General features: G+C 42.7%; 2 protein-coding genes across 2 annotated transcripts in view; both read left to right on the plus strand.

Moving 5' to 3' along the window:
- Positions 1 to 5,512, plus strand: part of LOC102386686 (dynein heavy chain 7, axonemal-like) — a gene marked incomplete at its 5' end in the record, with an annotated part of 53,063 nt that extends 47,551 nt beyond the window's left edge. The window contains 2 exons of the mRNA XM_006030060.3: positions 3,383 to 3,450; positions 4,592 to 5,512. Coding sequence (XP_006030122.1) covers positions 3,383 to 3,450; positions 4,592 to 4,782 — 259 coding nt within the window. The remainder of the gene's footprint in view (positions 1 to 3,382; positions 3,451 to 4,591) is intronic.
- A 3,057-nt stretch (positions 5,513 to 8,569) lies between these two features.
- ASB14 (ankyrin repeat and SOCS box containing 14) overlaps positions 8,570 to 20,642 on the plus strand; it is an 18,869-nt gene continuing 6,796 nt past the window's right edge. Inside the window, exons 1-7 of the mRNA XM_025211593.1 lie at positions 8,570 to 8,628; positions 10,299 to 10,555; positions 11,562 to 11,617; positions 13,036 to 13,167; positions 13,268 to 13,426; positions 16,931 to 17,176; positions 20,230 to 20,401. Of these exons, the coding sequence (XP_025067378.1) occupies positions 10,428 to 10,555; positions 11,562 to 11,617; positions 13,036 to 13,167; positions 13,268 to 13,426; positions 16,931 to 17,176; positions 20,230 to 20,401 (893 nt within the window). The 5' untranslated portion in view covers positions 8,570 to 8,628; positions 10,299 to 10,427. The remainder of the gene's footprint in view (positions 8,629 to 10,298; positions 10,556 to 11,561; positions 11,618 to 13,035; positions 13,168 to 13,267; positions 13,427 to 16,930; positions 17,177 to 20,229; positions 20,402 to 20,642) is intronic.

Here is a 20,642-nt window from a genome sequence, read left to right on the forward strand (position 1 = left end):
TTAACTTGCTTAAATATTTTAGCAATGTTTTAAATATTTCATTAATATAATTTAAAATACTTGCCTTCTTACCATGAGATGTGGATAGGAAAAAGCAATGAATCTGTTATATTACAGTGAGGGGAATTTGGAATGTGCTTAAAACAAAATGCAGTTCTTTTCATTAAATTTCCCTGCTGGGCAAGTCACAAAAGATTCAAAAGTCTTTCAAACTGACTGGGTACCACCACCCACCACTCTTACCCTGTTTCAGTGTATCCAATTTGAGATACCTTAGAAGTTCATGGTTTTCAGAATACTTTCTCAGGAGCAATGCCTCTCCTGCATGAATAGTCTAGTACAGGAGTAGGCAAACCCTGGCACAGGTGCCAGAGCATGACACACAAAGGCATTTTGCTTGGCACTCATGCCTTGGGGCAGATGATGGGGAAGGGGCTGGCGCTGCGCCGCCCCCACAGCTGCGCTGCCACAACAAGGATCAGGCCCCTCACAACTCCCCTGGCAGGCCAACATCTTACAAGCAGAGGTTGCAGGTGTTTTTGGCACTCTGCCCAAAAATCATTGTTTACCTCTGATCTAGTATTTCTTCTCTTTTTTACATAATGTCCCTGGTACTTGAATAGCTCTGTTGCTTTCAGCAACAAAACAGTGATGTGACCTGTGCCTTCTTTTTCTCTAGCCAACTTACCCATCCTTTAGGTTGGTGGTGGCTGGTCCACAGGCTGGATCATAACCTGTACAACAGATTTGGTTGTACAAACAAATCTGGTGATTGGGGCCCAATTCACTGCATGCCTGAATTGGGCCCCATACCACCCCTACGCTGGCTCTGTCTGGCACCACAATCCAGGATTGGGTTCTGGGGCCCTGCACCACCTCTGCCTAGTCCCACATGCTAGGATTAAGCCCTGTGCCACTTCCACTTGGCCCCACATACCAGGAACAAGCCCTGTGCTGCCCTTGCCCAGCCCCATGTTCCAAGATTGGGTTGTGAGGCCCTATGTACCCTCTGCCAGCTCCGCATACAAGGTTTGGACCCCGGGGTCCTGCATTGGCCAAAGTTCTGGCATTGGGCTCTGGGACCCTGCATGCCAGGATTGGGCCCTGTGCACCCAATCTAGCACACAAGGCCATGGCCCATAGGGATCCCCGTTGGTCCCTGGGAAGCCCTGCAGGTCAGGTGACATGGCACTGTGGGGGCACTGGATCTAGCCCATGAGCCAGGGATTGAGTATCTCTCCGGAGGTGAATCACCTAGTACAGAACCAGTGTGGGTGACATTAAGCACCATCTCATCCTTTGGTTCCATCCAAAGAATGTCATAATTTGTCCCACTAGGTTTTAATTGTTTGAACAGATATTTTTTGCTACTTTCTAAGGTTTCTGTATCAATGGTGAATGATATAGGCCCTAAGAAGGCTCATAGTGAACATCAAGGTGCATGGACTTGTCCTCCAAAAATCCAGCCTTTTGATTTATACAAATAAAATGACTGTTTCCACTTGTATTTTCACAGTCATTTTCATGAATACAAATGCCTGTTGCACAAAATTAGAATCTAGAGCAGCTTTTAAATTTTCATAATTGTGTTATAATGGATTTTTTTAAAGATAATGCAGCTGAGCAAGGAAAGTAGCATGTTTTATTACAGAAGTTACAGACAGGGACTGCAAGGTCAGAGCAGAGAATGGATTGTTATTGCCTAGTCCTATTCTTGGGGCATGGGCAGATGAACAAGTTAAGGTGAGGTCAACAAGGGTAGAGGTCTCATTACTTTGTGGTAACTTCCTGTGTGTATGTGCTCTTATCCTACGATAAATGAAGGGTAACTAACTGAAAATGAATTTTATAAATTTGGTTCAAATTCACTAACTAGTTTTAGCCTGTGAAAAGAATGGCAGAGCTAGAAAACAGGAGGAACTGGAGTTATGCTGTAGGGCTGTGCGAAGCTCTGGGAGGAGATTTGGCCTGATTCAGCGGCCGAATCTCCAAATCTGAATCGAATCGGGAGACCCACTAAAAGGACTGAATTGAATCGGAAGCCTCCAAATCAATTCAGAGAGATTCTATGCCAATTTGGAGATTTGACTGTAGACTATACAGGCAGCAGTCCTCAATGATGCTGGACACAGCTGCCTCCAGCTGCTAAGTCTGTTGTGGTGGGCAGAAGGGGGAGGGGGGCTCCTGCCACTGCACACTGCTGTGCATCACCGGTCCGGGAGCTGCTCTTCTGGTGGCTCCCCTGAAGCTCTCACTGCCGGTTCAGGAGGGCATGGTAGCGGGCATGTGCCCCCGGATCTGCATGGGGTGGGCTGGGCTGGGCTGCGCTCTGGGAGGCTAGCCCTAGCCTCCCGCTGCCAGGCTGCATTCTGTGGGGCAGGTGGAACCAGGGCTGCACTCCGGGCAGCAAGCCCCTGCTGCTGGGTTGTGCTCTGTGGGGCGGGCGGAGCCAGAGCTGAGGGAGCTTGCCACCTGGAGCACAGCCCTGGTTCTGCCTGCCCCAGCCCCAATCCCTCCCTCACTCTGGGGGCGTTGATCTGGCCCCCCCCACGCCCTTTCCCTCCCCCCTCCACCCACCTCAGTAGACTTACCAGCTGGAGGCAGCTGCATCCAGTGTCGTTGAAAATTGCTGCCTGTATAGTCTATCAAATAGTCTATAGTTTGTATAGTTTATCGACTGCTGCCTGTGTAGTGAAATCTCCGAATCAGCCAAATTGAATCGGGACAGTGATTTGAATCACTGAATCAAATCACTGTCCCTCCAAATTGGCCGAAACCGAAGCAAATACTTGCTGCTTCACATAGGCCTATTATGCAGCAACTTAGGAGCTAGAGCAGTCACCTACAGAATGGGAAACTCCTGCTGGAGGCTGGTTTAACTCATATTACCTTTATCCACATGTGAGTTTCCTAACTACCAGGTTGAGTAGCATTCAGCTTTCTTTCTGGATGTTTACTTGTAATGATTATTTGAGCATTTTATAAAAAGTTGAACAGCTCCAACAGACCTACCTCAGGAGGCCCTGCATTGTACAGACTACACTCCTCTGAGAAGTCTGATTTCAGTTGCTGCTTTCGAAGAATGTCTTGCTCCTTCTCCAGTAGTTTTGTGTTATAGCCCTGTATTTTCTCTGCTTTTCCTACAAGAACCTCAAACAAGCATTCTGTTTCTGGACAGATGGGATGTTTTATGCAGAACAAAATGTGATTTTCATTTTGGCAAAGAAAACAAACAAACAATTTTAAAATATTTTATGTCCAAACACATTATTTTCATTGTTTTGTTTTGACCCCCCAAATCAAAAAGCAATTATTTGTACAACACTATAGATGCCTGTAATATTATTTTAATAATTGTTTCTTTGTTGCTGTCTTTTGCCAGAGGAATACTAGCTGAGCAGTATCCCAAATTGCTCTTTGACATGATGCCAATCATTTGGATAAAACCAAGTAAGTGAAGTTGGTTTGAAACAAATGTTTCCTTGGGTTATAATGCAGTATGAAATGGCAGCAACGTGTTTCTTTCTGCAATCAAAGACCAACCTTTGTCCCCCACCAGATAGCCCAAATACAAATAAAGATCTATATATTTGACCTTGACTTTTTAACCTGCCTAAACCCAGTCTTTTATTTGGTATTTATCTGGTCAGTGTCTCTCTTTCTCCTTTTCCCCACAAAGATTTATTTGGTCTGAACTGGAACAAGATGGAGCTAGTGAGGCAAATATATTTATGTAAATCAGTTTCACTATCTACTAATTGGATCCTTAGGCAAAACAACTGACTTGCCAGCAGAGCATGTTTTTTTTTTAAATCTTGACTCTGATGAGGTCAGTGGGACCTTGTAGTTGACTTAAACAGGGCCAAGATTTCCCCCACGTTTGCTCAGAATGTTGTTAGTGTCTGCGGTTGTCCAGGGTTGGCTAAACTTTTTTAGTTTTGCATCCTTCAGCTAGTTCCACCTTTCTTTGATCAGGAGCAGTACACTGTCAAAAAATGCACATGTATTTTTTAAAACAACATTCTTCACCATAACCTAGTTTCAGCTGAGCTGTAACTAGCTACCAGGCAGCCCACCCCTTCTTCTAATCTGTGCCTCCTGTTGACATCGGAAGAAACCTCACTGAACTTCATTTCTGTCAGAAGAGCATGATTTAAGTCTATCCAAGTTATGCATAAACAATCTGGACACACTGTAAATTCCCATGGAGTTATGGCCTTGGAATTCAAATGACTGTGTTTAAGTTCTGTAGCAGCTGAATCAAATTTTCCTAGCTTTTACATATAAAACTAGTGCATCTACTGGCTTTTAAAACTATAACCCCAGTATTTGAATTAAATGCTTTGATTATGCTATGCCTATTTAGATTTGAATACCTCTTAAAGATTTGAACAGCAGCTAGGGCCATAGAAAAACCTTCATTCCTGTTGTAAGGAAACAAAAACAAGGAATTTCTTTTTTTAAGTTAAAACAAATAGCTAATTTTTAGCAAATAGCTAAGAATGGTAAATTAGAGTAAAAATTTGATGATTTTCTGCGATACGCTATACCTGAAAGATTTAATTTATGGTTTTGTTTCTTCTTTTTGAAGATAAAAAATCAGACATAAAGAAATCTAATGCCTACATTTGTCCACTGTACAAGACAAGTGAGCGTAAAGGAACCTTATCAACTACTGGACATTCCACTAACTTTGTCATTGCGCTGTTGCTAGACACTGATCAACCAGTCCAGCACTGGATCAAGCGAGGTGTTGCTCTGCTCTGCCAGCTGGATGACTGACTTTGAGGAAATCAGATTCAAATGTCACCATATATGTCTTGCTCTTTCTCCAGGGTACAGGAAATACAGCATGCTGTGTCAAAGGGACAGCTTTATATTTTGGAGCTCCAGTAAACTTTTTCTTAATCCTTAATATTTTTAATTAAATGAATATGTGATGTTACTTACTACTATCTTTGAAATGAATCTGGTGTATTCATTTGATACATTTTCAGCATAGGATCCCGTGCAAGTGTACAGGTGTTTTTTGTTCCCTCTTTTAATATTGCAAAATTATCTTGAGGAAAAAGTGAAAACTGTTTGATCTCCTCTATGGGAAGCTTTATAGTACTAGAGAACTTCAAATGTCCAGATGCACCAGCATTCAAGCATCCAGATGCACAAGCAGACTCTCAGAAATATAGCTTTCTCCATCTCTGCCATTATGCCAGGTTCCAGCAGAGGGACAAACTGGAATGTGAATACACACCTGATTCAAATAGTGAAAAAAAATACAGAAGCTAACTTTCTGTACCCAATGCTAAAAATTTCCTTTATATGAATATATAAAAACTTGCAAAGCCCCATAGCTTTTGATACATGGCATTCATCTTAGCCTAGGTTTATCCTCACTCCATGTACACATGAGTATTTATATTTATAATTTTTTTATGAATTGCATTAACATGAAAATTATAGTTGGACAGGTTGTGAACAATTTCTATTGTAGTATTTTTCTTTTAAAAACATAAAACATTCATTTTGCTGTATTATTATTTTCTTTATGTTGATTTACACTGATAAGCATTGATGATTTATTCAAACTCTTGAGTTTGACCTTGTAACAGGGAACAAAGGCTCCTTTACTTCAAGGCTAGGGACAAACATTCAAAAGCCTGACCCTGAATTGATTCAATCTTTGCAGGTTAGTCTAACCTGACTAGGCTAAACCAGTTTGTAACAGTACAGACATCCCAGAAATGCAGGCACATGCCTGCAGTGGCTCAGGCTAGAAGCAAGGGGGGGGGGGTTCCCTTCCATAGTGCTGAGCTGGGGCGGGGGTGTGGCCAGGCCCCGGCAGGACACTCTGATTAGGGAGAGGTTCCCCCCCACACACACACTTCTGACCAGCCCAGCAGGGAATTGATAACTCAGTGTTTATCACCCCATTAGGAAAACAAAAGAAGGACATTACTAGCTACATGTTGATTCTGCCTTTGTTCCGTCTAGCACAGCATGGACTGCACCCAGCATGTGGTATGCCAGCTAATGCTGAGAGGTGTCTGTATAAGGCAGAGGGGACAGGGAGGGGAGTGGAGGAACAGGGAGAAGCCAGGCAGATGCCTGCAGTCTCTCCTGGAGCTCCAGCCAGGGAGCAGAGGGGAGGGGCCAGGTCTGCTGTGGAGCAAAGAGCCCCACCCAGCCCAGAGAGCATGCCAGGATGCTGCAGGAGTCTGGTTTAACTTAAACCAGCTAGGTGTCTGGGACAGATATTGCATAAACTGGTTTGACCCAAATCAGTTAAGTCTGATACTACATTCAGCCAGGTTTATCTCAAACTGGTTTCAGCCATTTTCAAAGTGGTTTATGTGCACTGAACATCAGTTCTGTTACAGGTTTAAACCAGTTTCTGATCACTTAAACATGTCCATGTCCATCCCATCTCAGAGGAAGGCTAGCAAAAGGGCACAGCAACCCCCTTGGCTCAGTAGGGAACTCGTGGACCTCCTACACTTAAAAAGAGAGGCTTATAAAGGATGGAAGACTAGAATCACCACCAAGGAGTATTCTGCACTTGTCCATACCTTACGGAGCAAACCAGGAAAGCCAAGGCTGCAACCGAACTCCCTCTGGCTACATGTCAAGGACAATAAAAAGATATGCAGGGAGTCAGAAGAAATGCAAAGGTAACATTGGATCCCTCCTACACCAAATGGGACAACTGATAACTGACATCCAGGAAAAAGCCAACCTGCTTAATAGGTGCTTTGCATCGGTTTTTCATCAGCCCAAAGGGACTGCCCTGCCTAGCATGATGAGGAACAAGCCAGGGTGAGGGTGAATTTATACCTACCATTGATGTAGACCTTGTAAAGGAACACCTTGAGAGGCTGGACACCTTCAAGTCCACTGGTCCTGATAGATTACACCTCAGAGTACTTAGGGACCTGGCAGGTGTCATAGCCCAACCATTGGCAAAAATATTAAAAAACTCTTGGCGCTCAGCTGAAGTACCTGAAGATTGGAAGAAGGCCAATGTGTGGTGCTCATCTTTAAGAAAGGGAGGAAAGTAGATCTGGGGAACTACTGGCCAATCAGCTTGACCTTAATCCCCCATAAGATTCTGGAAATAATTATTAAAGAGACCATTCTTGACAAGCTGGCTGATGGCAACATCCTGAGGGACAGCCAGCATGGGTTTGTTGCAGGTAGGTCTTGCCTGACCAATCTCACCTCCTTCTATGACCAGGTGACACATCACCTGGATGAGGGAAAAGGGATTGATATCATATATCTGGACTTTTAAAAAGCCTTTGATCTGGTGTCCCATAATCTCCTCATGGAAAAATTGGCCAGCTGTAGCCTCGGCTACATCACAGTCCGATGGCTGGGGAATTGGCTCTGAGGTTGGACCAAGAGAGTAGTAGTTGACAGAAGTGAATCATTATGGTGCTCTGTGAGCAGTGGGGTTCCCCAAGTCTCCGTCCTTGGACCAGTTCTCTTTAATGTCTTTATCAATGATGTGGACACTGGCGTCAGAAGTGGACTGGCCAATTTTGCTGATGACACTAAACTTTGGGGTAGAGCATCCACACCTGAGGATAGGCTGGTGATCTAGGCTGACTTGGATAGGCTTAGAAAGTGGGAAGATATAAACCTGATGACATGCAATACTGAAAAATGCAAGGTACTTCACCTCATGATCAGAGGACAAGAGAATAGGCCTTATGAAGAGAGGCTGAGAGCCATGGGACTCTTCAGCCTGGGACAGCACAGGCTCACGGGTGACCTGGTAGCAGTCTCTAAGTACATAAGGGGTGTGCATCAGGATCTGGGGGAACATCTGTTCACCAGAGCTCCCCAATGGATGACAATGACCAATGGTCACAAACTCCTCCAAGATGATTTTAGGCTGGACATAAGGAAAAACTTCTTTACTGTCTGAGCCCCCAAGGCCTAGAATAGACTCCCACCAGAGGTGGTGCAGGCACCTACGCTAGAGAGAAGGGAAAAGAGGCAGGGTTGGCTGGATGATCTGACCTCAGAACTGTGCTAGAGTCCAGGAGCAACAGAGAAGCACCTTCCATCCAGGGGACTTACAGGCAACCTCCTGAGACAGCCCAATTCCATTGAGGCATGGCAGGCGAGTGAAAGAGATAAAACCTCAGAGGATGTGGGTTCAGTCTGCCACTAGGGGCTGCACTTGAGCCCCTATCATGTTGTGCCTGCTACCTGCGATTTCCTTTTAGATAAACTTCCAGTACTGAATCTCCTCCTCTTTAAACAAACTGTCATATACAGCATATAAAAAGGACTTTTCTTTAAATCAGATATAGAAAATGAACCTGTAACTTCTCTTAATATTATTAAAGGAATTACATCTGGAGTCTTATAGCAAGGAATCTGGGGTTTTAATCTCTTCTTTTACTGGTGTAGCCTGTAAAGTCATATCATGATAGCTAATGTATGTGTAAGAAACATGGAGAAAGTCCCAGAGTATCTTATGATCAAGTATTTATAGTGAGCTATTAATGGACATGAACTCTGCTGAGATCACTTTTCAATACATAAAAATATCACCTTCAACCTAAGATTCACTTGTTTGAAATGTGAAGTCTTTGGTGTTCTTTCAAAAGCAAAAAAAAGGTGAGGAAAACAATACATTTTTTGTGAATTTTTGTTAATTTTTTAATGCACTGTTTACCAAAAATATAATTATAGCTTTAAAATGTGTGTATATACTGGTGGTCTTTTGGTCAGTTTAATGAACTACTTATAAGGCAAATGCTTCCTTGTTTGCAGGTTTTACTAATTTATCTCTCTGCTACATATAGAGATATATATATTAAGTGTAGAGACATCTTAGGATTGTAAGTGTATATATATAATGGAGGGAATATATTATCCAAGCTTAATATGTATCCTTGCTGCTCAGCCTTAATATGTTTTAGGATTATTCCAACTAGTGCAAAAATCCTGTTGACATCTTTCATTCTGCCTAGCCTGTAGGTAAATGAGAATTAGTCCTGAAGTTCTTACTTAGTTTGACTCCCCCCTGGAAGGCAATATTGGGAGTTTTGTCTGTGTGAAAATGGGTGGTAGGATTTGACACTAACAAATTGTCCCTCAATTAATCAGTGTGTATCTAACTTTGCAAAAACAGCAATATGTGGAATTCACCTCTAACAGCAGCCAGATCTGCATTGTCACCCAAACCATGCTGCAGGAGGATGAGTCATCATTGCAGTCACTGTATTTTTATTTATCCGCTTTACCTTGAAAGCTGTGCTAAAGCTGATTGCTAATTGCAATTACTTCTCCTTTTTAGCTTCCTTTTAAAATGTATATTGATCTGTTTGATGATAATTAATTTCCATAAATCATTCAATCAAAACCAACTGCCACATTTTAAAAAGAGAATATTTGCCATTTTACTTTTTAATCTTCATTATTTTATGATTGTTGATAAAAGATTGAAAATAATTATTTTGACATAACTTAACCCTTTCCATTTGGCAAACTTCGATGTTAGTTAATAAGTGTCATTTCCCTATATTGCTAATGAAGGCCATATTAATATGATGCCTTTCTATTTATTCCAATAAACATTTATTCCACCAATGTTGATGTCAATGTACACCTGATGTACCAGGTAAGTCATTTATTTGGAGCTTGAAAAATGTTTACAGAAATACAGACACGTACTGACGATGAAGAGACACTTAGTGTTGTTCAGAGCAGCTTTAATCTTATTCTCCAAATGGGTCCTTAAGATGCACATTATGTGGATCAGACTACCTGGCAGTTTTCAGGTATACATTGTTTTGGTGTAGTTTCAGCTGGAAGACTCAAACATACAATCTAACATAGTTCTACAGTGCATTTTTTATAGTAAATTATGGCCTAGATGGTCCTCGGTGATCTATTAATTGACCCCCTTCCTCCCCCTGAAAACAATAGGAAATGTTTACTGGACATCCCCTCTTTCCTACAAAGGAAATATCTAGAATACGTAATACCATGGTCTACTAAGGAGAAGCAAGGAGGCAAAAAGCCTGAAGAGGGAGGAGTTATTAATATTACTAATGAATTAGGAGGTTTTGCTTCTTAATGTATTGGCATGATAAAGTACTGTAGCTATTCTAAATGTTTCTTCTTTACAGTGGGACAAGAGAAAAAGCTAGGGAAAACCAATGTACTGGAACATAATTGCTGTATTTTAGAAAATAACTGTTTGACTGTACAGTATTTAAATACTGGGGAGGAAGCCAGGGTATTGTTTCTGCATTTTTATTTATGCTTATTATTTCTTTCAGTACCTAAGTCCTCTGCAGCTGCTATTGTTGCCAGAAATCCAGAATTAATCTGATGATTTAAAAACTGCCTTCTAATAGAAGAGACTTGCTTTCCTTCACTGTTTGTGGTCCAAGTTGTGCAAATTTGACATGTATAATTCTACATATACACATGATGATGACTCTGATGATGAGATTGCTACTCAGTATGTTATCCAACAAAGCTTGCAGGATATCCATAGAAGTGAGACAGTTACAGATTCAGCAGAGACTGATAGGTAAACATGCATTGTTAACTAAATTCTGGTAATGTAAGCAGTATCTTTGTTGCAGTGTATGTAATAGTCTAGATGTGGGAGTTTTGTTACATGTAATGCTGCTCTGTAATGTTTACTATTCTCATCTTCTGGCTTAACATTGCTGAGAAGTACCTTTTAGTTACCCTTCCCTTTATACATACATACTATACAGGTGAGATATTTGAAATTTTCCCACTGAAATAAGAAACCAGGTGAATCTCACTTATCTTTGGGGTTTGTTGAAAATTTACATCACTAAGGTAACCAAGACTCCTAAGTTTTTCAGGTGACATTTTGCATCAAACTCCAAAGCAAATGTAAGGTCTAGGTAGAAAATATATATGATGCAGAAGAGAGTAGAACAGCAGTTTGCCCTTGTTTTGCCTTGATGTTTTAATATTAAAACCAAGTATTTTGTGCACAAACTAAGAATTCTTAGTACAGTAATATGTGGGCGGTGGGGTCGAGAGAGTTGTTGTTTTATGTGGACTGAAATTTAAAGGATGGTATTTATGTTTATAGTCCTTTAAAAATGTTAAACGTTAAGAATTATTGCTTATATTTGTATAAACTCTAACAAAGCAAAATTCCTGTGTTTTGTGCAGCTGTAGCATATAGTAAAATTTTTTCTTCTGTATTTAAACTAAGATCTAATAATAGTTTGGACTTACCCTTTTTATTGGCCCTGCTATGTAATGTAGGAACTGTTTATGAAAGAATATGAAATGCAGCTTCCCTGTGAAAGTGAATGTGTTTCATTGATTAGTCACAATAGGTAACTAGTGCTAAATGGGAAGATAACAGAAAATAAGTAAAACAAACAAGTAAATGTTTGAATATTTACACTTTAACAGACCAGAACGACTCTGATCTGCTAATAAGTAGCAGATAATTGCAGCATTTACTTTTTTAATCTTTGCTTTACTAATAAGTATTTCCCTTAACTGATTTGAATGATAACTATTTTTTCTTTTTGTTTATGCAGCTTTCGATATGTTACAAGCAAAGAACATGGGAAGATAATCACAGCTATTCGGACAGTTAAGTACAAACACAGAAATCATCCCTCCTCCACTCTCATTTGATTTGTGTGGGAAGTTGAGTTAGGGCTAGATCTGAAAAGAGACTTGGGCATTTCATCACCTAAATTTTAGGTGCCAAACTGTCTTGTAAAATCCACAGCCCAAGTTAGGTGTCCAGGCTCCCTGTACCATGCTTGGGGAGAGTTAAGTGCCTCAGAATGGAATCCATAAGAGCCAGCATGCTGAGTGGGAAGCTAAAGTAGCCAAAGCAAAACGTGCTGGGACTCTAGGTGTTTAATTCAGAGTGGAAAAAGGCATCTTCTGCCACTCAGGATTCATAGCTCTGAACTGTGTCCTAGATTTAGATGCCTCCTCACAGAAGAGGAGGAAGAGGGGAAAAAAGTGAAGGACCAATAGGTTGGTGGTCATACAGCTATAGGAGAAGCATCATCCTTTCTTCCTAACTGAAGGGCCTTTGAGCTTGTATTTCTCAGCATCCAGGAGAGTGGCAAAACTACCAGGCTTCAGAGTATTCTCCAGTTGCAGATGTATCACACTGTGTGCAATAGTTAAATACTTAGTGGCTCTGAGAAAGGAGAAGAGAAATTATTATTACTGGTCAAAATTCTCGCCTGAGAGGACAAAGTGCTGAGTTCCAGTCCCTGCTCCACAGACGTTTCTGTTGTTCAGCCAATGACTAGTCAATGTAAATTGTATGAACAGACCTTGGAGCAGGGAGTGCAATACTGGACTCTTCCCTCCTGGATGAGTGCCTTGATCAATAGGCTGGATCAATAATTATGCACCTTCTTGTCTCTCTTTGGCCCAAAGAATCTTGAATTCTTTGCTGCATGTTGCAACAACTTCCAGGGCAGGTGGAGAGTTCCCTTTCAGCTTTGCCAGTAGTTTGGTGGCTAGGGCACTCTTCTGGAAGGCAGAAAATGTGGGTGTGAAATCCTGAATCCTGTCTTGCTAAAGATCCCATGTTCCTGGTGAGATCCCAAACTGAAGACCCGACTGTGAGGCTGTTAAAGACAGCACTTGTAGCACAAGCTGGGGTAGTAAAAGTAGCTCTAGAGTCCTGGTCAGATTCTGGACTTTTTTTCTTGCCAAAGTGAAAGTGCTTTGTGCTGTTAACCCTCTCTCATGTTCTACTTCAGAGGGGGCAGTATTTCAGATTTTTCTATTTTTTTTCACATGCATTATAAGCATATAACTCTGGTTAGACAGTTTGTGGAAGGAAGACGAGCCTAATCAGTACCATTAGTGATGCACTACTTTAAACTATTATTTGATAGAAAGCTGTTCTGAGAAGCTGAAGCCTGTTCTAGTGGGACTAATGGGATTAATGGTCCTCAAAATACTCCTTGGTCTCACTGGATCTTAGACTCCAATGCTTTCTGCTTAATAATACGGATATGAATCAATACTTCATAGGCCAAGAAGAAGTCTTGCAGAAGTTAATGAGGCACCATTCTGCTTTTAAGGAAGCAGATCACCAAGGCTGGCTTCCTCTGCATGAAGCTGCAGCACAGTTAAACAAGAACATCCTAGAAATAACTCTGAAAGGTAAACAGCCATCTGTGTTCCCTGTGTGAAGAGGTTTGCTAGGTCAGTTTTGACGATTGGTTCTTTTTTCAAACGTGCAGTTCTCATGTGTATCTTTCAGCCTCGCATCCTGTTGTGTGGGAGCAAACCAATCTGAAAGGAGAAACTCCTCTCTTTCTGGCAGTAGAAAAATGCTTTGTAGACAATGTCAATTTTTTCCTGGTCAATGGATGCAACCCCAACATTAAGAACGAAGAAGGAGACTCTTCTCTAGTTATAGGTAAATCATAACTTTTCTTGTTGGGTAAATTATATTTGATGTGTTATTGAGTGATTTCTACTTAACATCTTTTGATGTTGGCTGAAAAAATGTATTAAAAAATCCTGTATATTAAAGGTTAATCTATTTGCATTGACTTTGAAAAAGACAAAGGAACACAGTCTGTTTTTTCATCTCAGTGACAATGGTGCTTTAGCAGGGTCCTCAGTCCACACTAAAGCCTAATGCCCACTGTGTTTGGAAACATGAGTTAAACTCCCAACCGTATGGTTAAACAGGTTTCCTCAAGTAGATCTGACTGTAGTGAATATGAGCCATATATAAAGCTAATTGGAGGTGGTGAATCTTCTCAAATAAGATAAGCAGTTCTGTGAATCTTTCCTTAAGAAGCCAGCCTTTTTTCCTAAGAGCAGATATTTTTTCAGCATTTCTGCACTTTTGGAATTTGGCCAAGAGTAGCAGGCAAAATGTCACAATATTATGAGACAATCTGTTTTGGAGAGACACCTTATTGGAGGTCTGAAATGGTTCTAAAAGTAACCAAATACTTTCTCAGACACAAAAAAATCCTATAGGTTTTGAGTTTAACCACATCATTGCTTTGAATGATAAATGATGGATACTTCCTTCCTGCCATTAAATGGAGACAGAAAGCACAGACAGAAGTGACAGGTTTTCACTCGATCTGGCCCCTGAAAGTGCTCTAGAACTGTGACCAAACACAAGTGCACCCCCCACTCCAGCGCTGCTGGGTGAACCCCAGAGCAGACCTCCCTTCCCCCGCCTTCTCTGCCTCCCCTCCTGAGTCAGAACAGGAGGGGAGTGGGGAGGGGGAGGGTAGAGATAGGGGAAGAGGCTGCAGACATGCAGCCTTTTTCTTGGATCAGCTCTAAATTGGAGCTCTATTCCCTGTGAGAGTCAGGGAGAGGTGGGAGTGGAGCTAGAGGATCGGTCTAACTCATAGCACTTTCTATGAAGTGCCATGAATTAGACCCTAGAGCTGCACTTCTGTCTGCCCCTATAGAGAATTTTTGGTATGTTATTTTCTTTATATCAGGTTCTTTTCAGGTATGACTGCTCGCTTGTTTCACTCTGAGATGGAGCAATATAATTGGAGCTCCAGTGTCTTTGTTCAGTGAGTAAAAAGTTCGGAAATGGAGTGGGCTACGGCAACCTATGAGAATTTCCTGCTCCAAATAGTAAGCAGCTGCTGCTCCAACATTTAAGGAGCCAGGGCCTGCCCTGTAGGGTCATAACACAGCTAAGTTCACAGGAGCTGCAGTGCCAGGAAGAGGCCATATTTCTGGACTCTTACTATCAAACCAGGCCCTGCAGCAGTTTCTTTCTCCCATAAAAAAGTTGACAAGGTGAAGTTAAGAAGTAAAAAGTTCAAGATAAATGAGAATCTTTCTCTAGCAGCCTCTTACATACAAAGAGGTCTAGGTGACCTTACATCAGCAAGGCATCTTTAGCTGCAAAGAGTCAGTGGTCCAGGTGGAAAATGGCAGATCTTTTCCAGAAGATTCATGTTACCTTCACTGAGGTCTACAAGACAGCTTCTTCTGCTTTCTTCGGTGCCTCTTCCCCTGCAGTCTCAGAAATATCCAGGGTCTTTAGCTTGTTTACTCACCCATTTTTCCCAAGATCTGAAAGCACATAATTCTTGAAGCCTACACACTGACTTCCTCTCTCAGCCTCAGTGTCTCTTCCTTTAAAAACGCAGAGTAAGCAATCATGACAGTCTTGGCCTCCTTGGACTTCCCAAAGAACAGCTAAACTTAGTTGAAATTACCTTTGTTATAGAAGGTAGAAGGCAAGGCAGGGTGTCACCTCAGAGACTTAACTGGTTCAGAGGCGTGAGCTTTCTTGGTAACAGCCCACTTTGTCAGATGCTATCATTGCATCATTTAGTAAGATCATTAATGCTATCGTTGCATCATTTTTTTCTTTTCTATGACACTCCATTACTTTTGACAGCATAGCAGATCAAACAGAGAAAGGGAATTTTTTTTTGCCTACTAATTCTATTTCTCTAGAATCTTTTCAAGTCAGATCACTGCTCTCTTCATAGCTCAGGTTTTTCTAACAAGGAGTTTTACGCTAGTGTTTGCTTAGTAAATAACACATGCTGCTTATGAAGATTCATCTCAGTTGTGTGAGCTGGCCAGTCACTTATGCACAGGATAGCAACACCCAAAAGTTCTGAATCCATTTAGTGCAGGGGCAGGCAATTATTTCAGGTGGAGGGCCACTTACCAAGTTTTAGCAAGCTCTCAAAGGCCACATGGGTAGCCCCACCCCTTGACAGCTGCCCTGCCCCCTGGTCACCACCTTGTGATCAGAAGTCCCACCCCTGAGCCACTGACCTTTTCCACCAGAAGTCCCTCCCTTTGCCCCTGGAAGTACTCCTTTTAGGAAGGAGTTTTGCCATCTTGGAACCAGAAAAATACCAAATTATATTCTAAAAAGCAAACATCTACCACATTTGTTAATCTGATTTCAAAAAATATATTTGTCATGATTTACATGTGTTTTCTGTTGTGTACATAGAGATGATTGCACAATAGCTTAAAATGAAGTCTTACTCTTATATGTTGTGAGGCAGGGTATAGGTTTGTGGGGGGGTATGTGGGTTGAGAGAGCATGTGGGTGGGTATGGGGTTTGTGGGGGGCTGTGTTTGGGGGAAGGGTTTCTGGGGTTTGTGTATGGCAGTGTGAGGGGGTGTGTGGGTGGGTGCATGTGCATGGTGGGGGGGTGGGATTCACCTATGAATGAACACACACACACACACACACACACACACACACACACTGCTCATGCCTGCACACGCACGCGCACACACTGCCTGTGTCTGCGTGCGCATACACACACACACACACACACTGCCCCTGAGCCTACGCGCTCCCCTCCCCCTGTACCAGCACAGTCCCGTGGTCTGGTGATGCAGCCAGGAGCCATGTGGTGCTGGAGCAGGGTGGCAGGAAAGCAGGGAACTGGTTGGAGGTGGGGTGGGGCTGCTCAAGCCTGCTGAGGGCTCCCTCTAGGTCCTACGGCCTCTGGCTTCTGTCAGCTTTGACAAGCTGCCAGGAACAAATAAATATTAATTTACTAAATGTTTTAGGGGCCCCGTGGGCCAGATAGAATGGCTTGGTGGGTTGGATCTGGCTTGGTGGGTCAAATCCAGTCTGCGGGCCATATTTTGCTCACCCTGATCTAATAGCAGGGGAGGACTTCACTACTACAGTATGGAAGAACATGGAGAGAGAAAATATGCAATGAACAATTTCTGCAAAATAAGTTGTTTTACGAATTGCATAGGGAATAACATTTGTTATTCAGGAACTGAAAAACAGGCTTGGTGCTAATTTAAACCTCTCAGTGCTGCATGACATTTCTTCATATATAAATAACACTGCAGAGACTAAAGCAGACTAGAAGCAATAGTGTATAGAATAGTGTTGAATAGTATTTAAATAGTTAATGCTTCACTTACTATCTTGCAGCAATTAAACATGACTCGTATGAAATCGCCTCCCTGCTGATCAAGTTTGGAGCAAATGTAAATTTACAGTGCGTCAATAAGAGGACAGCATTACATGAGGCAGCCAGACTGGGCAGGAAGGACTTGGTTAACCTTCTGCTTTGTTCTGGAGCTGATCCTGATCCCTGCAGTGCCTATGGGCTCACTCCCCTCGCTCTGGCAGCACAGATTGGGCATACAGAAATAATGGAAATCTTACTGAAAAAAGGTGAGAATTATTATAGGATCTTTACAGTTCAACATTCTGCTTTAGGAACTTCTGGTTGCCAGAAATAACCTAAAATTTTCTGTTAGCTCAAGGACTGAAATTATAGTCAAGTGCACTGAAAGAGATATTCCTGATTTCGAAATTTGAGAAAGCTTATCTTCCTTCCAGTCACGGGAAATCAAAAGGGCATGACTTGCCTGCAGAGGCAAAGAAGAACTGTTAGCTCACTTACCAATACAATATTGCATTGCCAAGAGTAATGTTTTGAGTGGCATATTACTACCTACATAGCACATTATGGTCAGATATCAGTATATACATTAGCTTTCTGTGAACTGCTTTGGCAGTGAATTATAGTCTAGCATTCATATTGTTGACTCCTCAGTAAGCTTGAAGAGTTTACCGCATAGGGTATACAGTATAAACTTTATTTGTACTTGGTACTCCTTAGGATTATTGCATAATCTATTCAATTTCAATACCATTTACGCTATCCATGCTATAGAAATTAAACCCCCTCCCTGGCCAGTTCACTTTGATCTAGTAGGGTTGGCCATGCCCCTGCTGCTGGAGCAGCCAGCGGAGACATGCAGGTCTGCACTGGTGGGAGAGGGGAGGAAGGGAGCGGGGAATAAACCTCTTCCCTGCCCCCTTCCTGGGCCAGCATCTAGCCAGGCCCCCGCCCCTGCCTGTCCCTCCTCCAACTAGGGAGCAGAGGGCTGGGGCAAGACCTGCTGGGCTGAAGCAGAGCACAGCCCAGAGAGCATCCTGGGATGCTGAGGGACTCTGGTTTAAGTTAAACCAGCAAGGGGTCTGGGACAGAAGTTGCATAAACCAGTTTGAGCTCAATCAGTTAAGTCTGATACTATATTCAACCACAGTTTTGGCCATTTTGAAACTGGTTTATGTGCACTGAACTTACGTTCTGTTACAGGTTTAAACCAGTTTCCGCTCACTTATTCCAGTTTATGAGTAATGTCTGTCCCTGGTCCCTTAGTCATAGTTCATTACAAGTTTTCAGACTTAAGATGGTGCTTCATCCTTTACATAGTTCTTAAATTTGTGGCGGTGGGGGGGGGAATAAGATAGCATTTTCCTTTCCTCTTAAATTTCATTAACTTTTCTACAAAAAGTTGCTTTGTAAGCATCAAATTTCTATCATTAAGACAGAAGCTGACAGCACTGAACATTGTCTTTATGTACACCAACCAAAAAAAAAAAGCAGTCAGCATCATAGCAGTTTGAGTGTTCCCAGCCATGTTAAAATGCAATGGGATTTTGTTGCACATGAGTATGGACATACATACATTTTAGCCACTTTAAAAAGGTAGGTCAACTGCTGCTGGGGAACACCCAGCAGCTGTTATGACCTTTTACATCTGCATGATCTTATAGCAATGCAAGTTAGCTAACCTGACCTAACTCTGAGTCTGAATGAACCAGAGTTAAAGTCTGAATTGTTTTGCTACACTTGGATATCACTACAGAATCATGCAGAACGTAGCAACTTGTATCGGTATCCTTTGATATCAATACAAGTTGTTACTAGGGCTGCGCGAAATTTTGTCAGCTGTTCGTTTTGATGCTGTTTTGTTGCGTTTTGAGCTTGAAACAGCGAAATTTAAACGAAACGAAGGGCTTTGAAACAGCCTTGAAACAAAATGAGGCCAGTCGAAACGTTTCAAAAGTTCTGAAACGTTTCAAATTTTGCAGCAGCCAGCTAGGTGGTGGGAGACAGGAGAGCCAGGGCTGCAGCCCCATGTGGCTCAGCCCGGCAGGGAACACAGCCATGGTTCTCCCTGCCTCCTGCCACCATGCTGTGCACCGATCAGCTCTGCCAGCCCCATGGAGCTCAGCCCAGTGGTGGAAGGTGGGCAGAGCCGGGGCCTCCTGTCACTGCTAAGTTCCACGGGACTGGGAGCTTCCCCCCACTGGGCTCAGTTCCCACTGCCGGGCTCAGTTCCCAGTGGCTCACAGAGCTGGGGAACTCAGCCAGGCTGAGGGAAGCACCTCCCCCAGCTGGGCTGAGTTCCCCAGTGCTGTGAGGGGCTGGGAACTCAGCCTGGCTGGAGGAGATGCTTCCCCCAGCCAAGCTCAGTTCCCCAGCACAGGATCCCAGGCAGCAGGAGCAGCGACCTGTGATCTGACAGGCAGATCGGGGGCCTGCTCGCACCCCCAGGAGGGCTGCAGGGGCTCTGCCAGACTCCTCCCAGGGGTGGATCACAGGACACTGTGACTCCTCCCAGTCCGGCAGATCTGCCTGCTGGATCACAGGACACTGCTCCTGCTCCCCGGCTCCTGCTTGTCAGCAGCTTGAGGTGCAGTTTCCTAGAAACCCCTGCATCGATCTCCTTGAAACTCAGCAGGCTTCATGGCCTCAGAAGGGGCTACCATCCCTCCAAGTTTAATCAGAATCAGGCAAGAAATGACAAACTTATAGGCTGTTTCGTGCTTCCCCATTATAGCCTATAGGCAAAACCTCAAAACAGCGAAACCATTTCAATGAAACGGAATGGAACAGTGATTTCGAAACAAAACAAAACTCAAAATGAAACAGTGTTTCGTCAAAACATCGAAATGGAAGTCGAAGAGGAATCCTGCTGTTTCGCACAACCCTAGTTGTTATCTCTATCTATACCCTCTGAAATATGCTTATGGGGTGAATTATTTTATAGCCTTCGATATGCAGTGCTGGAAGTGAAGGGGTTGCACGCAGTCCCCTAAAGTCTTAACTGTTTTGACATGGAATTGTCACCAGGGTGTGCGCATGCATTCTCTCTCACCTGCAAAGGCAATGTAATTGGAAAATGACAGTGGCTTTTTAAATGAACCACTTTCCATTTGGAGTCTGCTTGTCTTTGTGTATGAAAAGTATTTTCTTCTTTTTTTTTTAAATCTGTTCTGTTGCTTGGTATATTTTTTATTTTTCCTTTTATGCATGTATTGTCTGCAAGACAGAGTAGAAGTCATACCAATCTAGCCATTTGGGAGCTGGGAACAGAAGGTGGATACTTGCAAAGATTGCTGTGAAAATCCTTGCTCCCTCTTCCCAGGTGCTGATGTCTTTTCACAGGCCTTTGATTGTGCTTCAATATTATTTGAAGCTGCCGGAGGAGGAAATCCAGATTCAGTGGCTCTTTTACTGGAGTATGGGGCTGATGCCAATGTACCAAAGCACTCGGGTCACTTGCCTATCCATAGAGCTGCATATAGAGGACACTATTTGTGAGTTGGACTGTACTTGAAAATTAAGAATTGGGAATGATGAAGGAGCTTTAAATGCATTATTCTATCAGACACACCCATAAGGTAGGGAATTACCCCCACTTTACAGATCAAGAAAGAGAGAGACTAGCCAGTGTTGGCTTTTTCATTATAGATAAATCAGTGCCCAAAACAGGAAGAGAAATCCTAATTCTTAACCCCTAGTGATACTACATTATAGTCAACCAAGCAGGAACCGCTC

This window comes from Alligator sinensis, unplaced genomic scaffold, assembly GCF_000455745.1.
Source record: "Alligator sinensis unplaced genomic scaffold, ASM45574v1 scaffold1308_1, whole genome shotgun sequence".
In the NCBI taxonomy this organism is placed as follows: Eukaryota; Metazoa; Chordata; order Crocodylia; family Alligatoridae; genus Alligator; species Alligator sinensis.